General features: G+C 40.7%; 1 protein-coding gene and 1 long non-coding RNA gene across 5 annotated transcripts in view; one reads left to right on the top strand and one right to left on the bottom strand.

Moving 5' to 3' along the window:
• Positions 1-12,012, top strand: part of LOC147584492 (uncharacterized) — a 167,973-nt gene that overhangs the window by 15,666 nt on the left and 140,295 nt on the right. The window lies entirely within an intron of this gene.
• CA1H5orf63 (chromosome A1 C5orf63 homolog) overlaps positions 225-12,012 on the bottom strand; it is a 32,286-nt gene continuing 20,498 nt past the window's right edge. The window contains exons 3-5 of the mRNA XM_086674639.1: positions 11,252-11,305; positions 1,983-2,039; positions 225-831 (exon numbers count right to left, since the gene is read on the bottom strand). Coding sequence (XP_086530765.1) covers positions 661-831; positions 1,983-2,039; positions 11,252-11,305 — 282 coding nt within the window. The 3' untranslated portion in view covers positions 225-660. The remainder of the gene's footprint in view (positions 832-1,982; positions 2,040-11,251; positions 11,306-12,012) is intronic.

Genomic DNA, 12,012 nt, shown 5'->3' with positions numbered 1-12,012 from the left:
ATAACTATCCAAGGCAGCCCTCAAATATTATGAATCAATTCACTGACTACGTGTAAAGCATGTTGAGATTCTTATATACATTTTGGAGGTTTAAATCCTTCTTTTGTTTTTCTCAAATGAAGTCTTTTTCACTAGGATAATTACTCTCTTCTACCCCCCAAAAAATGAATTCTAATTTTAAACAGGTATTATTAAATCCCACTGAAATAGGCTTCATGCAGATGTATTTGTTAAAACATCCCTTTATTGACTGTGCACAGTTATTAACAATTCACATTTCACTTTATCTACTGAGTAGAAGAGCATTTATTCTTTCATTAAAAAGTTAAGCCCTTAGGGCAGCAGCAGGGATGCAGAGCCTTCTTCCTATAAACTGTACCATCCAGTGTGCATGTGAAATGCTTCCATATTAATACAAAAAGGAAGAATAAATAAAACAGACAGACCTCTCCCACCCTCCATCATCCTCTCGCTGCCAATACACTCCTCTTATTTTATAAAATGCCCACAGTAAACCATTCCCACATCGGTACAGCCACCAATTGGAAAAGTAATGTCACCATTTATTGGGCACCACCTGGTCTAGAACGTCTGTAGGGTGTGTGAAAGGCCACGGTCATGTCCTCAGGAAGATGCCATCTGGACAGAGAGGGTGGAGGATCATAAACCTTGCTGCTCAAGTTTCTGGAGCTGCTTTTCAAGTTTTGAGATGTCTACTCGATGCATCATCAGAAACTGGCCATTCAAATGAAAGACAGGGATGTCAAATTTATACCTTTGATACCAAGCAGAGTTTTCTGGAAGTGTGATGTCCACCTCCTGTAAAATAAACTGAAACAGAGACAGACTAAAGCTCTGAATTTTGGAGACCACGGAATGATACAACAGCTACAGTGCCAACCTGATGCCCAGACTTGCTCTCATGTGGAGGGGTTTGCTGTGGTCTGAGGTCCCAAGTGATGTCATGTCCCTGATTTCCACAACTTGATTGATTTCATTATATTCCTTAACTCTCTGTTTTGCCATTTTTCTGCCACACCTGTTTACATTCAGCGTCAGGTCACTACTCCATTTCCAGTGAAATAAAATACGTCCCGACCGGGAGGCTGAGAATCAAGACAGATGTGCTTTGCATGCGAGAACGGGAAAGGTGTCATGGTTTGCTGCAGGAAAACACCTCGATGGAAATGACAGAGTAAGGTAAAAGGAATGCGGACAAAAGTTTAAAGAAAGCATCAACATGGCACCTGCTAGTTAGCTTTGATTCATATTAAGAGTCAGAGTAAGAAAACCAGCACTGCTCAGAGAAAAACACTTCGGGGTAATGAGTTTTGTGGAAATTAGCACTGAAATCTCTCTCTGAAGAATAGAAAGAAAATTTAAATGAAAAATCATTTAATTTCTTCCTAAAGAAAGGATCCAGGCAAACACTCTATACTACCTACGCTCTCCATTCCATGTACATAAAGCCACTCTGGTAGGCAGGTTTCCCCAGCTTTTTGAAAGTTTGCAGCAGGCCACTTGGCTGTTATGAAAGACCTACATTAGTACCTGTTTTGCTACCTGAAAAAAAAAAAAAATCGGAAAGGGATTTTTGCTTTCATGAAAAAAGGTGAAAGGTGAAAAAAGTGCTCAGCGTTTGGCCATTCTAGAGTCACGGCGCACCGTGAGCAGCGAGAGTGGTGCCGCCAAGCTCCTTCCCCGCAAACCTACGGCAGCATCCAACATCCAGCCCCTAGAGCTTTGAACTGTGTCTGTGAGCATCTGTGCTTTACCTCGGTTTATTCTGTGCATCCTTTAGCAAGATGTGTCCTGAAGTATCGGGAAAGCCTGAGAGAGGTTATTTTTTGGGTCTGGGAATGCCAAAAATTTTTTCTACATAAATTAACGTTAAATGCTCCTTTGCTTCTGACCACTTCGGCATATGAAGGTTGGATAGGAATGCTCTACTTGCAGATAGCGGAGGGGGAAACTGGTGTTACCCTGTTTTTATAAGCCTCCAGCGCTTCCTTGGCTTCATCACAAAGGGGGCATGGATCCTACAGGAAGGAAAAAATAAAGCCATTAAATCCAAGGAATGACATGTAGCCCAACAAAAACCACAAGAAGCAGATTATGCTTATTTTAAAGGATTTGTTTTTTCACCAGGTTAGTTATACTATTTTATTTCCAAAGCAAAACATTGCCATAGAATCCTATAAATAGCTAGAGTTTCACGGTAAACGGGCTGTCAGCACTTTTTAGTAGTTTTGATTTTTCACAATTAATAAATCTACCTATACATAAATGTATACACATATATACTAAATTTAGATGCTTACATTTGTTACACATGTATGTGTGTGTACATTAATATGTACATATCACATATACATACACATACATGTGTAACATGTGTAACAAATTAAGCATCTAGATTTAGTATATGTGTAAACATAGATACATACACAAACACACCATAATTTAAATGCTTATATTTTTTGTTACTGGCTTTATCTAATTCATATTGGGGAAGATTATCTTTCATTGACTCTAGTCCAAGGGCTTTGTCCTTCCTATGTCAGGAGCACTTTTCTGGCCTGGCTAACATGACCTAATAGCTGAGAGTCTGGTTTTGGAGGCGCTGAGCTTTGCCTGCCTGATTTTCCTCATCAGTCCACAGGAATAAACTCACTGAGATGGAGTTAGATAGTGATTGCCCCACCTTCAAAAAGGGAGAAATCTCTATTTACTTTAGATCATGACTGTACCAACTCTTCAATGGTTTTCCTTTTTTCTCATTACAAGCATCAGTAATAAATTTCCCAGGTTAATTCTCCACTATAGGAGCAAGCAACTTTTAGTGCCTGTTGTTGTTTGTATTCTTTAACCACCTAGTAGAGAAATCTGTTTAGAATGCTATGGATCTCTGGCAGATTTTAAAATCTTCTCAGCCCGAGACTCTATGAACAGCGACTAGCTATAGGTTCTCTTGCACGAGCTGAAAATAGACTCAACGTTACTGATGCTTATATAAAACCTGCTTTTTAACATGACAGGAAGAGGTGAGCTGTTATATAAAAGAAAGGCCCCTCCTCCAGCTTAACTCCCAGCTTGTTTCAAAATAAGGACCCAGATCCTCGAAAGGCAGTTTTTCTTCAGAAGGGTCTTTCTGGCCCTGACTTCCTGCTTCAGAGAATTAGGCTCATCATTTATTATGAGCATCATCAATAAACAGATTATGGATAGTCTGTTATGTTTCAAGATAATCATGTGAAATTTTCTGAGAAAGTTACAAAAAGTCAACATATTTTTTTATTATTTATTTTGAGAAAGAGCGAGAGAGTGTACAAGCTCGCGTGAACATGGGAGGGGCAGAGAGAGAGGGGGAGAGAGAATTCCAAGCAAGCTCTGTGCTGTAAACGCAGAGCCCGATGTGGGGCTTGATCCCACAAACCATGAGACCATGACCTGACCTGAAATCAAGATTCAGATGCTTAATCAACTGAGTCACCCAGGCACCCCCAACAGAGGATTTTATTTATTTATTTTTAAAGTTTACTTATTTATTTTGAGAGAGCAAGAGAGAGAGCATGAGAGTTGGGGAGGGGCAGAGAGAAAGGGAGAGAGACAGAGAATCCCCAGCCAGCTTCACACTGTCGGCATACAGCCCGAGGTGGGGCTTGAACTCATGAACCATGAGATGAAGACTTGAGCTGAATTTGGACACTCAACTTAGCCACCCAGGTGCCCCCCAACCAAGGATTTTAAAAGCAGAAGCAAAACAGGAACAAGCTAAACTACAGAAGGACCAAATATGCCAACATTTTGCTTTTATAATAAAAAACTCCATAGAACCTTGATCATGTTTTCTGTTTTTGTAAATATGAAAATCTGAGCAAGTTATCATGTGTATATGTATTTTTGTAAGGAGAGGTTCATCAAATTTTAAAGAGGCCTATGAACAGAAAAAGACCAGTGGTCTGGACCATTCAAACATCCTTATCTAGGACTTTCCGTGACACCAAAAGAGCACTTATTTACTCTGTCCCTGAAATACAGTGGACATTTGTTGGGTTGGCCATCCCATTCCCCTTTCTGGTAGCAGGAATTCTGTGCTTTTGCCTCACAGAACCCGCTCTCAGCAGTTGCTGACGTCATCCCTGAACAAGAAGGGTGGAACAGTTCACTTAGGCTGAGTCCATCAGCACATCCTCTCCCTCTCCCCGATTGACCTAGGCTGAGTCCATCAACACATCCTGTCCCTCTCCCCAGTTGATTAGGCTGAGTCCATCAGCACATCCTCTCCCTCTCCCCGACTGACTTAGGCTGAGTCCATCAGCACATCTTGTCCCTCTTCCCTATTGACTTAGGCTGAGTCCATCAACACATCCTATCCTTCGTCCCTATGAATGACTCAGGGATTGGCCAATCTTATGGCCAATATATGCCATATGGCCAATCTAATTGGCCAATTATATGCCTAATGACCTGAATCAAGGATTCATTACAAATTTTAAGCTAAATGGAAAATTAGTGTGGTTTTTTTCTTTTTTCTTTTTTTTTTTTTTGCAAATGTTTTTGGCTAACTTGTCTTTTGTTCATACTGACAAATAATGCAGAATTGTTAGGCCGAATGAGCACCATTAGCCTTAAGGGATTATTTTATTTTTGTGGTTAATTCTCATATGCATATATAGACACAGATGATGAAATATTTTTATTCCATAATTTCCAACAATGCATTATATACTTATGGATATAAAGAGAATTATAAACTATAGCCTCAACAAGAAATTCAATTTTAAAAAATGACTTAAACTTTACTATTAGACAGCCATCAAATATTTTCAGATTGCTAAAATGCCTGAAATCTGAAAAACCTAATAAACAAGAGAGCTTTTTTGCTTGAATCAGGACTATTATTCACTAAAGTTAAGTCCATTACCCTGTACTTATTTCTTTCTTTGATTATGGATCACACAAAGAAATGTTAACTAGCAAAAGGAAATTCAGCAATGTTTGTATTATAAATTTCAGGGGGAAAAAGCTCTTAAAAATTTTAAACAGTGGTGGCTTCAAACTAGTGTTAGGGATTAGAAAACAAGTACAGTCAATCCTTGTTATTTGTAGCTTTAATATTTGCAAAGTTGCTTATCATTGAAACTTATTTGTGGTGCTTCTGTGGTCATTCAAAAATATTTGAGGACTTGCACAGAGAAGTGAAAAATCTGAGTCACTCAAAAGTGTCCATTCCCAGCTGAGGTCAAACAAAACAGTGGTCCACCTTATTGTTTCAGGTCTCCTACTGTCAACAAGTGTCCTTTTCATGATCTACTGACGGCCATGCTTTTTGCATGTTTGTACTTTTTGTTGATTTTGCCACCTAGAATGGTCCCCGCACACTGCTGAAGTGCTTTCTAGTGTTTCTAAACACAAGAAAGCTGTGATGTGCCTTACAGAGAAAATATTGTGTTATATAAACTTTGTTCAGGCATGAGATGTGGTGCTGTTGGCCATGAATTTGACGTTGATGAATCAACAATATATATTAAATAAAGTGTCTTTAAATAGAAACATACATCAAACAAGTTTATGTATTGATCAGTTGACAAAAATGTTGTGACCAGAAACTCACAGGAATCAAACCTTGGATTTCCCCTGGGAGGAACGGTTTGGTGTTCACTAATTCAGTGTTTGTGGTGACTTCATAGAACATAGCTACCACAAATGAAAAGAATTAACTGTATTTCTTAGTGATATATTTATAAACATCATCTATTCTGATAGTTCTTTCTTCTGACATAGGGATCAAATGACTATTAACTATATTAGTTTACTCCCTGAAAATGGTGAGACATTGAGGTATCTGGGTAGAAAAGAGAGTATGCTGACAGTGTGGCGCCTACTTGGGGTTCTCCGTCTCTCTCTGTCTCCCTCTGCCTCTCCCCTGCTCACGCACACATGCTTTCTCTCGCTCAAACATTAAAAGAAAAGAGAGTAGTACTGTTCTAAGTGGATCTGAAAACTGGAGGAGCAGGTCTGAGGAAAGTTTGTTCCACTGCTTTTCCGTCAACTTTTTCCCCCTTTCTTCAATGTACAATTCTCTTCATCCAACATTCTAATACTTTTTGTTTTTGAAGCAGTAATTTTACTTTTTCACTCTGTACCTTTGTAAATAAGGTCAGCACAGGCAGAACAGTCTTAGAGGCAGAACGATTTCTCAAGAGGAGTCGAAAGGAGTATTTGGCAAGTTGCATGCTATTTCCTTGAAACCAGAGCATCTTAACTCTGCCAAAAGAAAAATAGACCAGTAAACTTATGTGCCCTAGATTTTGCTGTTTATAATATGAACAGTAAGCTGCAAGCCTCTGATGGAATTTAAAGACTTGAGAACTTCTTGGAGTCCAGGAGTGTCAGAGAGGCCCAGATGTTTGGCAAGTCTCCACAGTGCCTCAACATTCAGTGTATTCCAAACAAAACAGAACTTAGAATGGGAAAATATCCATATTTATGGATGATCTGTGTGCCTAATCACTTGGTTTCTGCAAGCAAACTGCATGGGTTTGTTCATTTGAATACAAAATTAAATTTCACCTGCAGATTGTGCCAGCATCCTGATTCCCTAAAATGTGGAGGTTTCCTGAGATGGTTTTTATTTGCAGAGATAGCTTATCTTATTGGCAAGCTTTCAATGACACACAGCCACCTTCATGGTAAAGGAACCAGTAATTAAGCAGCACAAATCCCCAAATGAAGGTTAAGGCTGTTTTTTAGGATATCCATATCCCCCTCCCCCACCGCCTGCTGCAAAAGATGGGGAAACACAGTAGTAAGAGGAACTATAGGGGAGAATTGGATCGAGTTGACTTGTCAGAAACAAAGATCTACTCAACTCCTTCAGTATTTTAAAAGGAGATTGCCATCGTTTTTTAAAACATACACAAATGTACTGGTGTTACTACTGGAGATACTCCAATACGAACAGCTTGGTAATAGCAGCATGTCAAACACTAGGCTTTGAAGCTCCCCCATCTTGCTACTTTTCTCGACATGAGACAGCCTACTTATTCCTAGTTATTCTACTGAGCCTCCAGCTTTGTCCTTAAAACTACAAATATGGTAATTTCACTTTTAAAACACATATGCACTGTTGACTTATCATTAATCAATATTCTCAAGATGAATTCATTCCTGGGATATCCATTTTTTAACTTTGCTTTACTCTTTCTCTCCAACTTCACCTCACCTTCCCTTCCTTATCTTGGCACGCTGCAGCCACAGAGATTCTCTTTTGTTCCTTGAATACCCAAAGATCATTTCTTCATCAGGATCTCTGCAGTCGATGTCCTTTTGCATAAAAAGCTCTTAGGTAGCTTCTCATTTGTCCTGGGTCATGCTTTAGTGACTGCCTTACCAAGGTTGACTAGCCCACCACACTGCATCCTTATGCTTCACTGTAGTTTTATCTTTTTTTTTTTTTAATGTTTATTCATTTCCTGAGAGAGAGAGAGAGAGAGAGCGCAAGCAGGGGAGGGGCAGAGAGAGAGGGAGTCACAGAATTGGAAGCAGGCTCTAGGCTCCAAGCTGTCAGCACAGAGCCCGACGCGGGGCTCAAACTTATGAACTGCGAGATCATGACCTGAGTTGTAATAGGATGCTTAACAGACTGAGCCACCAAGGCGCCCCAGTTTTATCTTTTACTGCCTTAAACTATTTATTTACCTCTGTGTCTCTTCTACTACAATGTGAGTGCCATAGGGGCAGGTACTTTTTCACCCGTGTCCCCAAGCATCTGTAATTAACTTGGCATATAGTAGGTGTTCAGATATTTGTTTGAATATTTAAGGTATTGGAGTGAGTCTTTCTCTACCTCTTTTTCTCACCTCTAACCCTGATCAGACACTCATTGTGCACAGTGGTCACTAATTAAGCAGATCATATGTCATAGCTAAAGGTTAGTGTTCCTCAGGGTGCCCACAAGACTATGGGCACTACAGTTGGTCCCAACCCTTTCACCACCAACTCAGATCTCTGCCTGCTCTACTCCACAGAGCATGACTCTATTAATTATGTGCTAATCTCTACTGCTGACTAGGCTTCCTAGTGTAAGATTAGTCTTAAACTCATTCAAACAGAATTATATGATATTGGAGAAAAATACCATCTCATGTCAAACTAATGTAAAGACCAGAGAACAAAAAGATTGGATTCTGATCTGTAAAACGATAATCTTTCCTTCACTCTTAAACTGGTAGCCTTCCACTTGTCCCTGGATCTCCCTGCTAACTGAGTGATCTCCCTAACGCATAGGAGGGAATGTGATGAGCACTGTGCAAGGATCTGCTACTCAGCATTATTCCAAGATGGAAAGTAGATCTAAACAGTTTCACAGTACGCTGTGCTACTCTCAACCAAGTGGTAAGCCCTGGCATACACATTTTCTATAAATTCAGCAGAATCAACAACTGCAGTACGTAAATGTGGTTGAAAACAACAGCTTCCAAGCATGGCTTTGTCTACACATGATATAAATGAGGAGGGAAGGTCTCTGTTTGCCATGTTTACTCTAGGTAACAATTTCTCCCCTGTTGGTTTTGGGAACCAAAACCAGGTTGGGTGTAGGTTGGGAAGGCCCTACACCCACAGTGGCACATCTTCCTGGGGAATGGAATTTAAAAAGCTGTACTATATGAAGGAGAAAGGAAGCAAAATATTAGTTTCGTTAAAGACAGAACCACAGATCTTAGAAATGAGAAGGATCAGGCCCTCTATGGCAGTGACCTAAGACTATCACCAGGATAGTGAACTGTACCTACATGCTTCTGGTGGAGGGGTTTAAGATTTATTGATGTCTCGCTGGTAAGGAAAAGAACTTACTGCTTTTACCTAGCTGAGTTGAGATGTTAAAGGCTTTAAAAAAAAATTCACATTCACAATGGAAATCTGCTTCGGTATTTCCAACATGACAAAACACAGCATGTGGTCTTGGTTGCACCCAAGACAAATAAAACCTGTCATAGTAAACAGAGATGCTATTCATTCCAGATTTGCTGAAATATTTGTTCACCCAACCCAGAGAGCTGAGTCTTTAGTGATGCTACAACCATTCTATTTAAAATTCGTTCTCTTTCCATTATTAGTCTCCATCTCTACCTTTTCTCATGTACTTAATCACTTAAACATGGCGTATTTGTTTACTGAGAAATGCCTTACTTAGCATTATGTAATTTTACTACCTGTGTATCTCCCAAATGCCCTAAGGCACATGCATTTTACCACATTGTTAAATTAACTTTTTTTCTTTGTAAGCACTGTAGGAGAATATTATATTAGAGTATGATATGAAAAAAAGCTCCCTATACCTCTCCTAGGCAGAAATAAGATATTAAGGCTGCAATTCTGAACACTGGAGTCCCCTTAGTTTTAGAAATAAATGAAAAACGATATGCTCCAATTGGAACTCTCTAATACTCTTCTTAGAATATTTTACTAACTCTGTAAACCCTAACACTATTGCTGTCAATGTCACACTCACTGAATCATGCCTTCTTGAAGTAAAATCTTAATATGGGCTACTCTGTCAATGTGACATTTTCATTAGCTCTATTATTTTTGAACAGTATCTCAGCATTATAAAAAAATACTCTGAAAGGCAGTCTCTGTCTGTTAGCTCATGACTGGGAGAGGACAGCACCTTTTTGATTATGTCATTGAATTTAGTCATGAAACTTGTGTCCTTACTACACATAGACACAATTTTATCCTTTGTATTTTGTTACATGCCTCTGTGATATGAGCAAAAAGAGCTGTGTTCATAATATCAAAGAAGCACAATTGGGTCACCTTTGTCACAGACAAAAAAAAAAAAAAAGTAAAAGGCCTAAGACTGGATTTAGAATGTGCCTAAAACAAATTCCACAGCCTAACAATAAAGATGGTGACTCCTGCTGTTTCAAGTCCACTGCTGCTCAGAGGCGTGGATCACCCTGAAAGAGAAAGGGAATGCCGGCTTTTCAACAAACTGAGGCTGACTCCAGTGGTCTTTATGGCGGAATCAAATACAACATGGGGGAGGACTGATTAGACCCATTCAGCCCTCCTTGAAGCAAGATAAGGAAAATAACTTAACTTTATAGCATCTTCCCTGTGAGGCACTCAAGGGCATACTATTAAAGCAACTGATTACAGTACAGAAAGAAGCCAGGGTCGTGTGAGCCTTTATTAGGGATTATTCATTTCTTGCATGAGGAGCTGCCCAGACTTGGGCTGCGTATCACTTACGTGGGGTCCCTGGATTCTTCAAACACTGCGTGTGTCTGATTAGAAGGGAAACAACATTGTTCTCGCCTGAGTAGAGAAACTGACCTTCACTGACCAGAATTTTTATTTCATACAAAGAACCTTTTGGCACGCTGGATCTCCAAGCTCACATGATCCCTCATCAGCAAGCTGCAGTGTTAGTTCATGTGCAAAATGAACAAGTCTGTCTAAACCCACATACTGCCTTGGTTATTAACAGGTAATGTTGGAGCTTCTTTGCAAGAGTATAATGTAAATTTAATGCTGAGCTGACATTAACCAAACACTATTACAGTAGCTCTTGCTGAACCTGTGTTCCACAAGGAGGGGCTCGGGGCTTCCATTTAGTCATTTGTGCCATATGAGATGCTAAGTCCTCATTTCACATTCATTACCACCTGAGTATAACGTTCCTATTTTTACCCAAATGACTGGAAACACACGTGTGTATGCACGCACGCACACACGCGCATGCACACACACGCACCACACACCTCTACCGAGAACAAAAGTGCATCATTTTAGATGACTGAAAGTGTACGTAATGAGGTGAGGTTGCTCTTGGGGGTCTTGTCTGGTCATTGGGCTCGAGCTAATCCAGGGAAACAGGGCCACCTGTTGCCTCGCCAGTGCTCCTCGGTGTCACCTGTGTCCAAGCCTCCTTCTCTCCAAACAAGTGGGAGCCCGGCCTGGGCTCTTGGGGGACGAGGACAGGCAGCATAAAGGGATGCAACCAAAGCTGAAAATGGAGCAGATACTGTGAGGCATCAACCCCAAGGGGCGAAGCGGGGCTAGAATGAGGCTATAGGATAGAAGCAGAGCTTGGGACCCTCAGTCACTGGCATGGGTGGGACCACCGGTGCTCAGCTCTTCAGCCTCGGCAGTCAGAGTCCCAGGCCAGGGGAACTGCCTAAGCCCTGGAGCCAACTGAGGCAAGGTGTTGCAACAAAGATCGGAGCTGACCACCCACCTGAGGCCCACTGGCACGTGGTGTCACGCTCAGCTTCCTTCTTCTCTTCTTTTTCTGAATTGAGGCACAATTAACATTTTATTAGTTTCAGGTGTACGAACATAATGATTCGATATTTGTATCTCCCATGAAACAATCAACACAGCCCCTTTCTGACCACGGAGTTGGACTGCTGATTCAAGCCCACACAGCACATGAAACCATACGTCATGGCCCAGGCCCGGGCAACGAGAAGAGGCCTCTCACACCACATGTCCACCTCCCTTCCTGCAGCTTCTTTTTCCAGATTTCAGTGCCAACAGCTTCACCACACAGGGGGCCAGAGAAGGCAGTAGAAAATCAGTCCCAGAAAGGAATGACTGGTCACATGAGTGCCTAGAGACAAAACCCCTTTTTTTCCCCCTTCACATTACTACCATGACTATGGGATTTCCAGGTATCTGGATGTCTCTATTTCCCTGTTTATACTCAGTGGTGCTATGTTAATTTTCATTCAGCACACCGTTCTGGTAAGTCCTTTAACTCTCTCAAGTGTGGGACTTGCCAATACAGTAAGATTACAATTTCACTGAAGGTATTTACACCTACCACTTAGTACAAGTGTCCTGTCCCCATATCCCACCTCCTTCAAATTCTCAGTAAATTAAGCCATTGTTTCCCCTTCATCCTGCTTGGTGTTTAGCCCATTTCTTTCCGCCCAAGTAAAACTCTCATGTGGAAAAGTCACCTCCACACACTAGATACAAGCAGCAAGAATAATA

The sequence above is a fragment of the Puma concolor genome, chromosome A1 (assembly GCF_028749965.1).
Source record: "Puma concolor isolate L17-30 chromosome A1, mPumCon1.1.hap2, whole genome shotgun sequence".
Classification (NCBI taxonomy): Eukaryota; Metazoa; Chordata; class Mammalia; order Carnivora; family Felidae; genus Puma; species Puma concolor.
Note: the sequence above shows the minus strand (reverse complement) of the source record. Positions and strands in the feature narration are given on the sequence as shown.